The sequence below is a fragment of the Labrus mixtus genome, chromosome 22, assembly GCF_963584025.1.
Source record: "Labrus mixtus chromosome 22, fLabMix1.1, whole genome shotgun sequence".
Lineage (NCBI taxonomy): Eukaryota > Metazoa > Chordata > Actinopteri > Labriformes > Labridae > Labrus > Labrus mixtus.
In genome coordinates, this window is record NC_083633.1 from 635,146 (window position 1) to 649,714 (window position 14,569).

The window sequence follows — 14,569 nt, forward strand, 5'->3', positions numbered from 1 at the left end:
CAGTTTTTTATAACCCTAAAATAAAAAAGTGTACGGACAGCTGAGGTTGGAAGGGGTCTATGTTGGAGGAAATGTGGATGAAAAATAGACCATTTTCACATATTTTGGAACTGCCCAGTAATTCGGCCATACAGGCAGTAAAACATTTTTGGTGTTAATGACTGTTCTCTCAACTATTTACTTGTGCAACTCACACACTTCAGTGCAGGATAAATATCTAATTAAGATACAACTAGCAGGCAGCAAAAATGCAGTAACTGGATAATGGTTACAGCCCAAACCTCCAACAAAGACTGACTGGAAAGCTACTGTGACACTCAGTGAGGAAGTCATTCTGTCCATACCTTCCACTTCTAAGAGCCACGAAATTCCTGCAATATTGGGAAAAATGTATTGTTTGTTACTTCTGAGAGGCAATAAATAAACCACTATCATATGAATTCACATGCATTTTCATCAGTATAGATATCCAGGATGTTTGTTACATCTGTGTTTTTGTTTTTAATGTTTGTGAAAAAGAAAAAAAAGTATAACAAAAGTCAGCTAATTTGAGTGTGAATATGCTGCTCAACAACTATTGCAGTGATTACACAAGACTGATGCTCATATGGCATAAGAATACAGAAACCCCTAGGCACATACACAACATTTTTAATTTGTTAAGCTAAGGAACTATATAGTCTCTGTCTTTCTTTTTTCACTACCTATATTTCAATAGCAAACACACTCCCACACACATGAATCACAGAAAGAAATTAACTCCTCCTCACAGAGTATAACTTTCAGATCCCATTTGTGTTGTTGGCATGGCTCCCTGGTTTATAGATTATAATATAATTAGTCACAATCTAATAAAATAAGCCTCCACAATCCTCTCTGTAATTCAATGAGAAATGTGATCTGAGAGCAAATTAAGAAAGAAAATCCCTTCACCTACATGCAGTCTGGTGGCATAATAAATCTAAAGACCTCTGCCTCCTGATAGTGTCTCGCAACAGACAGAAATACCTACAGGTACCCTTAGAAATGTACAGATCCAAATGTACATAGTCAGAGTACATTTGAAGTGATATATACAGGGTTCCAACTCTTTTCCAGAGATCATTTGTCAGGCACAAAGTCATAGGCCTGGAAGTGAGACAGCAGCTAGGTTAGTAAGAAAAACAAACTAGAGAGGAAGATTCAGAGCAAGCTAGCACGTCATCGATAACGTTATCTAACTACTGTTAATGTGCTGACCTCTAACCAAGGAGAAAACACAAGTCTACTTCCATCCTTTCAACTAAATTGTAAATAAATATCGGCTTTTGACACGAGGGGGAGGCGGAGCCATTACATTATCAATAGACTTCCATTCAATCTGCGTTGTGGATTATTGTAACAAATAGATACTTTTATTAACGTGTGGCGGTGAAAATGTCCAACCCTGTAGGAGAGTGTTCGAATAATTTTCCAGGACATTTGACTTTTTCTCTGATTTTCCAGATGTTTTCCAGTACTGGAAAATTAGTCAACTGTTTTCCAGGTTTTCCAGGACGGGTGGGAACCCTGTATATAGAGAGGTGCACTGGAAGTATCAGTAACAACAGAATGAATCCCAAGCTCCTCCCCTTTAGGAAAGAAAACAAGGGGGGCGGGGGGTTTGATGTATATTTCAAAGTCATAAATCAAGAGCAATTAGATTAGCCATTTTAAAATGCACAATTTTAATGGTATGTGATTGAATAATTTAAACATGTATAGAACCAATTGCAAGTTGTGGTTGTTAGAAAAATGTGAACTCTGATTTCCATTTAGGTCTACAACTTCAATTTAGCTTATTAAGTGTTTTAGATATTTGAATGAATGGCTAATCAAGAGGTAGGCATGCCAGCTTAACAAGCTGAATTCATCAACTGTAACTTTTGCTGCTTTGCTAAAGTGCTCATGATGGATAGGCCGGATCTTTGTAACATAGCAATAAGTAAGGTCTTTTACCTGCTTTTTGTAACATAACAATAAGTAAGGTCTTTTACCTGCTTTTTGTAACATAACAATAAGTAAGGTCTTTTACCTGCTTTTTGTAACATAACAATAAGTAAGGTCTTTTACCTGCTTTTTGTAACATAACAATAAGTAAGGTCTTTTACCTGCTTTTTGTAAAATAACAATAAGTAAGGTCTTTTTACCTGCTTTTTGTAAAATAACAATAAGTAAGGTCTTTTTACCTGCTTTTTGTAACAGAACAATAAGTAAGGTCTTTTACCTGCTTTTTGTAACATAACAATGAGTAAGGTCTTTTACCTGCTTTTTGTAAAATAACAATAAGTAAGGTCTTTTACCTGCTTTTTGTAACATAACAATGAGTAAGGTCTTTTACCTGCTTTTTGTAACAGAACAATAAGTAAGGTCTTTTACCTGCTTTTTGTAACATAACAATGAGTAAGGTCTTTTACCTGCTTTTTGTAACAGAACAATAAGTAAGGTCTTTTACCTGCTTTTTGTAAAATAACAATAAGTAAGGTCTTTTACCTGCTTTTTGTAAAATAACAATAAGTAAGGTCTTTTACCTGCTTTTTGTAAAATAACAATAAGTAAGGTCTTTTTACCTGCTTTTTGTAAAATAACAATAAGTAAGGTCTTTTTACCTGCTTTTTGTAACAGAACAATAAGTAAGGTCTTTTACCTGCTTTTTGTAACATAACAATAAGTAAGGTCTTTTACCTGCTTTTTGTAACATAACAATAAGTAAGGTCTTTTACCTGCTTTTTGTAACATAACAATAAGTAAGGTCTTTTACCTGCTTTTTGTAAAATAACAATAAGTAAGGTCTTTTTACCTGCTTTTTGTAAAATAACAATAAGTAAGGTCTTTTTACCTGCTTTTTGTAACAGAACAATAAGTAAGGTCTTTTACCTGCTTTTTGTAACATAACAATGAGTAAGGTCTTTTACCTGCTTTTTGTAAAATAACAATAAGTAAGGTCTTTTACCTGCTTTTTGTAACATAACAATGAGTAAGGTCTTTTACCTGCTTTTTGTAACAGAACAATAAGTAAGGTCTTTTACCTGCTTTTTGTAACATAACAATGAGTAAGGTCTTTTACCTGCTTTTTGTAACAGAACAATAAGTAAGGTCTTTTACCTGCTTTTTGTAAAATAACAATAAGTAAGGTCTTTTACCTGCTTTTTGTAAAATAACAATAAGTAAGGTCTTTTACCTGCTTTTTGTAAAATAACAATAAGTAAGGTCTTTTTACCTGCTTTTTGTAAAATAACAATAAGTAAGGTCTTTTACCTGCTTTTTGTAAAATAACAATAAGTAAGGTCTTTTACCTGCTTTTTGTAACAGAACAATAAGTAAGGTCTTTTACCTGCTTTTTGTAAAATAACAATAAGTAAGATCTTTTACCTGCTTTTTGTAACAGAACAATAAGTAAGGTCTTTTACCTGCTTTTTGTAACATAACAATGAGTAAGGTCTTTTACCTGCTTTTTGTAACAGAACAATAAGTAAGGTCTTTTACCTGCTTTTTGTAAAATAACAATAAGTAAGGTCTTTTACCTGCTTTTTGTAAAATAACAATAAGTAAGGTCTTTTACCTGCTTTTTGTAAAATAACAATAAGTAAGGTCTTTTACCTGCTTTTTGTAACATAACAATAAGTAAGGTCTTTTACCTGCTTTTTGTAAAGTGTCTCGAAATAACACTTGTTATGAGTTGACGCTATACAAATAAAAATTGATTGATTGATTGATCAACAGTAAAGCTAAGATTGGACCACTGCTTTTAAGTTTCAAGAGATCAAGATAACACTAATATAACTAAATGAATGAAGCTGTCTCAGTGCTCTCTGTGCAATAAGTCACTTTTTAATAACGTCAGTGTAAAGAGATAGATGGTTTGATATGTGGAGAAAATGACATGAATATGCTTAACAATGTCTGTAAACCTCTTTTACATTTTAATACATAAGTGCACTTTGTTTTAAATAAGTCAAAATGTTTTTGGTTGGCATGAATGAATATAATCGCTGTGCACATTTATAACCTTATTTTGAACTACAAAAATGAGAGTAAAGCAGAGTATAAGAACACAAACCTGTTTGTATTGCGACTGGTCTACACAATAAAGGAGACAAATGTGTGACATAAAATAGCTATTTCTGTAGCTACAATAAACCATTTGCAAAATCAAATGATTCCCCTTTTCATCATTTACCTATGAAACTTCTCTAAGGATGTTTGTTTCTTCTTTGTTATTTAAAAGCTGAAATGTGAATGAGATGTTTTCTAGATCGAGTCATTACTTACAAGTCAAACCGGATGTTCTGTCGCTCTTCAAAGAAGTAGTCCAACATGAATTTCTGCACAAAGTCTGGGTTTAGCGTGTTGTCAATGACCTCTGTTCTCCCAAACTAGATCAAATAAAGTAAAAAAAGAAAAGGTAGGCATGAATACATTTTGCATGTCGAGCAATGTCCATGTTTTTCTTGATATAGTTCTTGGCCCACAACAGTCAGAGTTAGCACTTTTTATTTAACTATGTCATTTAAAATATTTATTCAACAGAACATTTTTTTTATACACATCAATTTTTTAATCTCTTTGTGCAGTTGGGTGACTCATGCAAATAACTAATCACTCGTTTATAACCTCAGAGACATGTCAGGGTACATGCAAGTTACAATGATTATATACAGCTTTAGGCTAATGTATGCAGAGCAGCTGACGTATCAAGTCAATGGGGTTCAAGTAGGTTCCAGTTTGACATTTAACTTTTAGCATTTTAGAAAAGCATACTGATGACAGGCAACTCGGAACTATGCATAACTGCTCAGAATCTGAGCTGCATTTACATTTATGAATATACATTACATGTGAAAAACGGTGGTGAAATTCAGTCATGCATGAGTGCACGTAATCATAAAGAAACTGTCGCAGCTGGTTCACAAGCACAAACAGTGTTGTTTATAATCACAATTAGCCCATGATTATTTCAGATTGGTAATTTCAATTGGACATTGTGTACCGTTTCTAAAATATACTGAAGCTTCAGTAGCAGAGACAAAATCTTTCAGATATAGTTTAAAAAGTGTAAATGTTGCATTAAATAAACTAAAAGTAACTTAACTACAATGCTAATTTGATTATTTTTACAGTATCACTATGGGTGTGTTTTCAGGAAAAAAAAATGTTTTGGTCCACTTCTTGGTCCAGATTTTTCCACACTGCATCAACATAAATCTTCAAAACAGGGCCCTGGTGGCACAGTGGTTAGTGCGCGCGCCCCATGTATGGAGGCTGTCGTCTCAAGCGGGTGTCCCGGGTTCACATCCCACCTGTGGCTTCCCTCCCATATGTCATTCCCCACTCTCTCTCTCCCTGATTTCCGACTCTATCCACTGTCCTATCTATCCATTAAAGGCCCAAAAAGCCCAAAAATAAATCTTAAAAAAAAAAAAAGAATCTTCAAAGTTAAAAGTCATGCCAGGTGAAAACAAAAAAACACATTTTTCACCTGGCTTAACTTTAAACTATGAAGATTGATTTAGATGCAGATTGTGATGCAGTTTGAATTGGCTACATGCACAGTCTCTCTCTTCCTTAACTTCTCACCTCTCTCCACTCCTTGTTGCCCATGGCTTGTGTGTAGAGAACACAAACTGGAAGAAACAGAAACACATGATTCCATTACATTGAAGGTCAAAGTACACTCATACAGTCGGCCTGGCATTTTCCTAAAGGACTAACTAACGGACACTTTTACAATAACATTCTTTTTTTTATAATACTGGAACTGACAAATAAAGGGAAATTTAAAATAACTTCACTCCCACTAACAACAAGCAATTAAAAACAAATGTCATGCTATTTATTTGTTCCATTGGAATATGACTTAAAAGCCAAAACTGCACCGATTACAAAAATATAATCAACATCAAAGCAACTAGCCCAAACATAGATATCAGGGTCCTCGTCTTCACACATCATGTCAGGCCATTATGATGCAATTTCCCTAAATAAGAGATTCAATAAATGGCAAATTACTGAGCTGACTCATCATAAACTGAATTTCTAGAGGCTTTTGAAGTTCTTTTCAGATAAGTGATGGAGAGATATGTGCACACACTCATCACACACCTTGGGGTCTTGCACAAACAGACATAAATAACAGACTATATTCTTCTCTGATTTGCCGTGTATGTATCAAATAACTTTTTTAATAAAGAAAAAAAACATCCTCCGAGCCCTGCTTTTTTAACTGCCCTTTACAGACATTCTATTTTTTTCCTCTTTCATGTAGCTCTGTATTCTTAACCTCATAACGGTGGTTCATATAAGGAGCTAAAAGTCACTTCACTCAGCAGAACTATAAGTGCTACTCAGCACAATAGCAGGTCTAAATGTATGTGTTAAGCCTGAGTTCCTTCCAGCTCTTTATCATCACCATGTTAATCACTGTCATCCTTGTCATCCTGCATGCTCATCACTGTCACTATCATCACCTTGACTCATTTTTATTCCAGGCTCTTATTGATGTGCTGACACACTGTTTTCAAGTCTTCATGTGTGTGTGTGTGTGTGTGTGTGTGTGTGTGTGTGTGTGTGTGTGTGTGTGTGTGTGTGTGTGTATTCATGGGTCCTTATACAGCACCAGAAGTCTTCCTGATATTGTGTTTGGATATTTACATTACAGGAAAGACCTGTTTTTTATTTTCAAGCTTAGGCTTTCATACTTTTTTAAAATTTATTTCATGAATTTCATTCTTATTGCACTTTTGTTTCACTGTAAATACCCTGAACATATTCTTACTTCTGCATACTCCCTACCTGACTTTCTCATTGTGAAACTTAGAAATGTTAAGTATCAGAGTTTAAAAATGTCAGAAAACGATGCACTTGGAGAAACAGAATGGGGTTTATAGGTTATAGTCAAAGAAAAAGGTGGTGGCTCTTACTTGGGTCTGATTTAGAGAAAGTGTCCAGGTCTAGCAGGTTTCTGTGGAGACACAAAGAGGTAAGTTGTTAGAAACAAAGTTCCCTTTGTGAAACACAAAATAATTCATCATACAACTGTGTCACGATCGGTTGAAAAAACAAAAGTAGGAGGACCCATGTGAAGAATGGAAAACTATTTAATTGTTACAAAAAGGCCAAAGGCAAACAATATGTATTTTCTTAAAAAAGTTTAAAAAAAAATCAAATGCAGGGAACATCACTTGGAGACCCAGAGAAGGTATGGCATAGACTGGGGCTGTATTCAAATTGCCAAGTACCTACTCAATCTGTCAGTAGGCAGTACGTACTATCCGTGCTGTATACTGTTTAGTACCTACTATTCAGTATGCACGCACAGTATGCAGATATTTGTTCCTACTTCATCTGATTCATTCAGTAAGGAAGTGACGTCATTTCCCATTTTTACGTTTCCCAAACCGGCCGCATCCACCCGTTTTTTTTTTTTTTGTTTAGCTTTATTCAAGAAGAGTAATGCGCATACAGTCAGGTAAACAAAAAACAATATCACAATGTAAATCAAGTAAAAGACAGATTAAATAACTAAATCACATACAGTACATACAGGAAAGTACAAATGAAAGACAGTAATATACAGAATATAAAATAAACCAATAAAGACACATTTAAATAGTGAACTCATTATTTAAATAGAGGGGGAAAGGTTTTATAATAATGCAGACATTTGTTATATGTTATATAAACAGAGGCCGTCGAAAAAAATTGTGAATACAATTTGTGATGTCAATATTGATAAAAAAAAATCTTGATTATCATTTTGGCCAAAATTGTGCAGCTCTACCTTATACCCTCTCCCTGCACACTTTCACTCAGTTTGGGTGCTTGCCTGAAGAGCCAGCCCACATTTAGTGGCGTTCAAATCCTCTGAGTGTGGAGTGGGAGTGGGATATTATTAAACCCTCCAACAGCAGGTCTGCATGCTCAGAAGAGTGGGTTGTCTCTCAACTGGAAAGTCAGAGGCTCCTATAGCCACAAGTTCAACGTGTCCTTACAGCTGGAGGTGACTTTGAGTGAAGTTCATTTCAGAGTGGGAGTGGGGAGAGACAGAGGCCCCTCGACTAAACGTAAGGTATTTGGTAAGAGTAGGGTCTATCAGCTTCTACCAAAAGCATTAATGCATCTTAATTCCCAGGGTGAGCAAAAAAAGGAACCTGACATGAAAATACAAGCTGAGCTACGGATGTGACACTATCCACTATCTGGTCTGATGCAGCTAAGAAAGAGTTATATTCAGAGCCCTTATAGAGGGCTGAGAGATTTCATGGCTTCTCATTTCATGCTTGAAAAACACTAGAAGAATCTCTGTGACTGGTGATATATTGTGAGGCCCTCTTTCTGAACAAACCACTGAAAACTGTGAAGTCTTTATGTTTCACATTGAGAGGAAGGAAGAGTGTAATGATAGGATAATAGTGGATAATAAATGTCCTGATGTGAAAATGTGTGAGACTTCATCATTTATACAGATTTCTAATAATAATAATAATACATTGGTTTTTTATAGCGCTTTTCTAAGAACTCAAAGACGCTTTGACAAAATATAAAACCATAAAACAAAACAAAAAACGATGAGGACAGTACAACGAAGAAGTAATGTGTGTGTGTGTGGGGGGGGGGGAGTTAGTGGTTGTAGGCAGTAATGAACAGGTGAGTTTTGAGGGATTTCTTGAAGGAGGTGAGTGAGGGGGAGTCTCTGATGTTTTTTGGGAGTGAGTTCCAGAGGGTGGGAGCAGCAACAGAGAAAGCCCTGTCCCCCCAGGACCGGTCTAATGGTCTAAGAAGAAAAGGAAAGGTCAGAGAGGTACTGCTAACATATCAATGAGATTAAATCACCCTGGCCTGTTAAACGCCTTGGTTTGGAATTAAGATGACCTGGAGAATGCCCAGGATGCAAGCTGGTTTTTAGGCCTGAGGTATTAAAGCGCATAGCACAAATTATGCAATCTCCCTAAACAAGACATTTTCTAAAGGGAACATCACTGAGCTGACTCATCACACACTTTATTTCTGGAGGCCGTCTTTTCAGCTAAGTGATGGAGAGATATAAATAACAATAATAAACAACAAGCTGGGGTGATTTCATCTAATTGATACATAAGCGTCTCTGTCCTCTTCTCATTAGACCATAAGGGTCATCATCATTCTCATTAGAATTGAAATATTAGAATTATTAGTTTATCGTAAATAAAATTGAAACTCAATTAACTACTGGTCGCAATGCTTATTGTCGCATCATCCCTAATGTCTCTGCAAAGTTTCTGTCTCTCTAAAACTGTCCTATCAAATAAAGGCAAAAAACTATCTCTAAAAAAACATAGCACACAAGCTGGTGTAGTCAAATGTCTTGATTTGTGGCACATATTTACATATGATCTGGGAATGTGCTATGGTGCATCCATTTTGGTGTAGTATTTTGGAGATACTGGGGGTTGGATTGGTGTCACTCTCCCAGTGCACCCAAGGCTTTGCCTCCTTTGTGACAAGTCATTGGTGCCTAATGTAACAAATCCCAAATTTAGCATTTTAAAGGTTGGATTCATCACAGCCGCGAGAATTATACTGTGAAATTGGAGGGACCCCAGGCGCCCCACTGTGAAGGAATGGACTGACGAAATGGTTGAGATTTCTTCATATGAAAACATGTTGGGAAAATGAATGTTGGTGGAAAGATGACAGAGAGATGGGATCTGTTTTGGCAACATGTTAAACTAAGGTCATAGAATGGATTCATGTTTGTGGCTGTACCTCTCTTATGTCTGTGCCATTATTTTGTTATTTTTGTTATCTCATGCTAGGAGATGACTTATATCCTATGCCTAAGTGCTCTGTACTTGTTTTGGTATAAGATGTGCTGCATTGTTTTAAAAACTGTTAAAAGTTAATAAAAACTTAAGTTACAAAAAAAAAATTCTTGATTTGTTGGACAAACAGTCCAATACATAAACTATAAACTAATCAATCATTGATTAAGTAATGTCTATATTCTGTTGATTAAAGGCACTGAATCCCTGCTCCTGTGCTACTGCCTGATTGAAAAAGTATAGAAACCTTTCTGTTCAAATAAGTCATTGACTCTTCTTCTAATTTAGACTCTTTTTGTTAACATTTAAATTTTTTCACCAATTAGGCTCTGGGTACCCCAATGTTGAGCAGCTCTCACAGATTTCTGCAATGTGGATAGACTATGAAAATCATGCATGATGTTTCCATGTGCTTCTCCAATGATAAACTTCAAATCTATCTGTTGCTACAAATTAAAAGATTGTCACTATCTAACACATTTTAAGAATAAAGCTGCACATCAAAAGATGAGTGCATACTCAGATATGGGGTTGCGGTTAGTAGTACATGTTGGAATACACTTCCCTTTGAAAGAAATTTAAAGGCTCCCATTCTATGACTGTCTGCTGCTCAAAGCATATCACACGTGGTGCCACTCCAAATGGGCTCCTGGGCTCCCCCTGTGCGGGTATTGTGTGTGTGAGTAATACACATTTTAGGATTTCCACCTCAGAGGATAATGTGAATGAGTCACTGCTTTCTCTCTTGCTCTTTCCCTCTTTTCATCCAGAGGCAGGCAGTGCTACTAAAAGACTAAAATAGTGTTAGTCATTTTAGAAGAGAGTTTTCCAAACACACCATATTATTGAACTTTTGATTTAATGTCTTTATTGTAAAATAAATGACTGATATCTGAATGGGGGTCTAGCTATGCCACTGTTACAAACAACTTCCTAGTCTCTACAATTATGGATTCCTTCAATTTCCTGAAGCTGTCAGCTTTGGTATTTTTCTCACTTTTAACCCCTCCTCAGAAAACCACCTTTATATTTGTGATGAACCTGTCCCTCATGTGCACTCACATTAAAAGACTACTCAGCATTAGGATTGGGCGCTATCAATTTCTTCATACTTTCATAATGATGAAAATGAAAAAAGATAAACACTGAATAATTATAATACCATAATAATTTGGTTGTTAGTGTCTTGCCAATCCAAATGCCAACCTTCAAATTGAGAAACAACAAATTCTACCAATGAGCTCAGGTGCCAATAAGTGCCAATGTAATGTTGACCAACACAATCCTGTGATAAAATCAATCGGGTTGTAATGTTTCCTGATATCTAAAGGGTGCTTCATTTAGATATTCAGCTGTGATTACTTAAGGAAACACATGAAGGGACAAGCAGCAGCAATACTACTTTTTATCCACATGATGATGATGAACGGAGACATGAGGACATACTTCTCACTACCTCCTCCCTTGCCTAATGCACTTCAGGGAGATTCCTGCTCGAGCCCTTCATAGGGAAAAAACTTCAAATTAGACCCATAACAAACGCTCCATCATGCACGCTCTATCTGATGTTTGCTAGTAACGGTTGGTTCAAACCTCGTTTTTGAGGTCACGGTACGGTACAAATTAGGTTCAACAGGAAACAGAAAGTCCTAAGTGCATATTTTGGAGGTTTCTCTTATTTATTTGGTAACAACAGTCATGTTTCAGTTTGTTCCAATTAGTGTTGTTAAGAACTACCTGTGATAGTAGGTACAGTTTGTAGTGCATAAAACATTAAACAAAAAAGAGGAAAACAAAAAAAAAGAATGCAAAATAAAGAGCAACATAGAAATAAATTAATATTTCTACAAAATAAATAGCAACACAAAAATTGACTTGATTTGTCAAAATTAAACATGTGCCTTTGGGAACAATGAATCATCTTTGGGATTTAAATAAAACCCAATTATATTGGATCCCAATTAGTTGTTACCGCGGAAACAATATTCTTCCTGGGGTCCATACAAAGAAAACAAGACAAAAACAAGATTCAACATTCACAATATTCAATAAGTGCGAAGCAACAATGTGACAGCGAGGGACCACAGAGTGGCCTCTGGGACATCTCGTCATGAACACACAAGACCTCAAAACAGTAGAAGCTTTGTTATCTTTGACCCTCTCTACTTTCCTATCCAGAGGCTTGTAAAAAACAGTGGAGATAAATAGTAAGACACCTGTTTTCTTTGACCTGTCTCTGGTGATCGTCTGCTCTGGGTAATTGAAACGTCCGACGTGTTCGGCCGCACTGCGAATCAGAACCAACCCCGTACAACTGATCAAAAGAAGCAGTTGGGTCTCGTAGCTTCGCTGTGTCATATAGAGAACAAACCATATGACGTATTTTTGTAGTCCACTGTAGTCACATTTATCCACTTGTTAGCAACCGCCTTTTTAAAGACGAGTAAAAACTTCAAAATTCACAAGTGGGGGTATTACCTAACGTAGTTTATGTGGTCTAACAAAACACCAACATCTCTGAAGCTTGTGTTAACCACAGACCTTATTTCAGGCATCTAACTACAAACCCATTCAAAATCCCTGTTGACTTTTAGACGTTAGACCCCATGACGCTCAAATGCTAACTTACTTCAGGGTGTTAGGACTCATTCCTGTGGCGCTCTATTGCTGCAGTACATTACTTTTCTTCTACTACTTGTGTTTTGTTGTTTCTACTTCTCCTTCTTCGTTTGTTGCAGATTACTGCTACCTGGATTGGGTTGTGAATATCTCCACTTAGATGTATTCCTTGTGTGACCGCATGCACCTCGTGTAACGCCCATACGGTCACGGTTCAGGACAAATAAAATAAACGTCCAGGGCTTTTTACTCCCCTCATTTAACAAACACATACACTCAACACAAACATTGAAATAGTCTGCTTATCTACTCTGTTATGAATGCAGTATTCAGGAACTTTTCAGACCTGTTTTAGAAACACGTTAAAGTCAGATGATGAGTCTAGCTGATATTGGAGGGTGTTTATAACATTCCAATATGTTCTTTGGGTTATGTTTCTGCTATATGTAAAGAAGTGTTAACAGCTGTTTTGTGGTTGTTTTTTTGTCTCCTTGGTCAGATAGCATTTTCCATAGCAGTGCCCTCTGTGGTAAGAGTTCATTTGCTCAGCAGGCAGGTAATCAAACTTGACTCATAGCAAATTCTCTATTACCATGGACAATAATCCTTGTGTCATTCACTTTGTCCAGAGCAATGTGCTGCACTTAGCCTCCAAGGTCCAAATATGACAAAAGCAATGCATGTTAATGTTGACTACAAAAAGTAATGCTTAGGCAGACAAAAAGACATAATACTATTACTTTGCTTTTGCTATAACAAGGTTGACACTAAAAATGCTCAAATGCACATTGATCACAAACATCAATGCAATTTTATAGGGACAGACATTTTAAATCAATGAAGTCCTTGCCGGATATGACAATCCTAAAACACACGTCTGATCATAGCTTATATATTGCTTTCAAACTCTGCATTCTCCTCCCTTTGGGAATTAACCATGCAGTTCACTGTCATCCTGCCTCTGATGCATCCCCTTGGACAGCTGTCAATCACAGTAACAGGAAGCAAAATGTGACACCAGAAGGGCAACAAGCACACATTCACAGGCAATCAGACACTCATTAAGGTTTAGAGAATTCCCTTAGGAAGAGGAAACAAAAGATGGAACTAAAAGCTGAAAAAAGGGACAAAAGACAGACAAGATGCACTGCATAAAGAGATAGGCAGAGGGATAGTGAGGAGGCATCATCAGCTGAAATGACATGTCTCTAATTTTGTTAAATAGCTGTCTGAGCAGCAATGTGGGGTCAGGGAGGAGGAAATCTGTCTTTCACTCCTAACAACACACAAATGGAAAGAACACCTCTGTGCTCAGTAGGAAGAGAACCACAATAACAGCAGTAACCATGGCAACTACTGGCAGCCAATTGGGGCCACTTGACTGACTGTTGACTGATGTGTGTTGTTTTTCCATCTTGACAGGCGGGGATGCCATCAGTGCTGAGGTATTTTTATTTGTGCTCACCTATTCATTTCTTTCCTCAGTTCCAGTTTCTTCTTCTCCGTATCTCAATACCTTGACCCTACCTCACCTTTCCTTTCCTTTCCTTTCCCACAGTTCCCGTCATCTCTTCTCATTAACTTGTCTCCTCATCTCTGGTTTACACATTTAGCCTATCGTTCCTCTTTTTCTCATCTATCCCCTCTTATCCTTTCCTATTCTATTTCTGGATTAATGAATACATTCCCTGTGCCTTTTGGACTGGCTCCAGAGGCCATGTCCCTGAAAGTGTGTAACTTTAATGAGACATCAGCAACACCATAGCGGGACTCTGGCAGCCCACTGAAGACATTTTTGGCCACTGGAGGAGGGCTAGGACAGCAACATGAGAAAAACAAAAATCCAAACGAAAGAGTATTTGAGGTGGGAAAATGAGAACAAATGTACAAACAGGTTTAGAGCAGGAGAGGCAGGGCATACAGTTAGCCACTTGAAACTCATATAGAGAGCAGTGAGGGTAGCTTTTGAGTGAGTGTGGGTTGAGACTGTGTATTATGCTGCTGTATATTTTTGTCATTTTAGGTCGCTTTCACATATAAAGTTTGTTAGACGCAGAAATAGGAAGTGCTTTACATTCCCAAATCACTAGACCCAAAAGACCCATCTTTTCTATTTAATGCTATTCACTTAG

The 14,569-nt window shown here is 36.7% G+C and overlaps 1 protein-coding gene across 2 annotated transcripts in view; it reads right to left on the reverse strand.

Annotated features, from left to right (window-relative positions):
* The window catches only part of LOC132956228 (copine-8), an 83,669-nt gene that overhangs the window by 54,415 nt on the left and 14,685 nt on the right, over positions 1–14,569 (reverse strand). For both annotated transcript variants that reach the window (XM_061029544.1, XM_061029545.1), the window contains exons 2-4: positions 6,939–6,979; positions 5,596–5,642; positions 4,291–4,394 (exon numbers count right to left, since the gene is read on the reverse strand). In XM_061029544.1, coding sequence (XP_060885527.1) covers positions 4,291–4,394; positions 5,596–5,642; positions 6,939–6,979 — 192 coding nt within the window. The remainder of the gene's footprint in view (positions 1–4,290; positions 4,395–5,595; positions 5,643–6,938; positions 6,980–14,569) is intronic.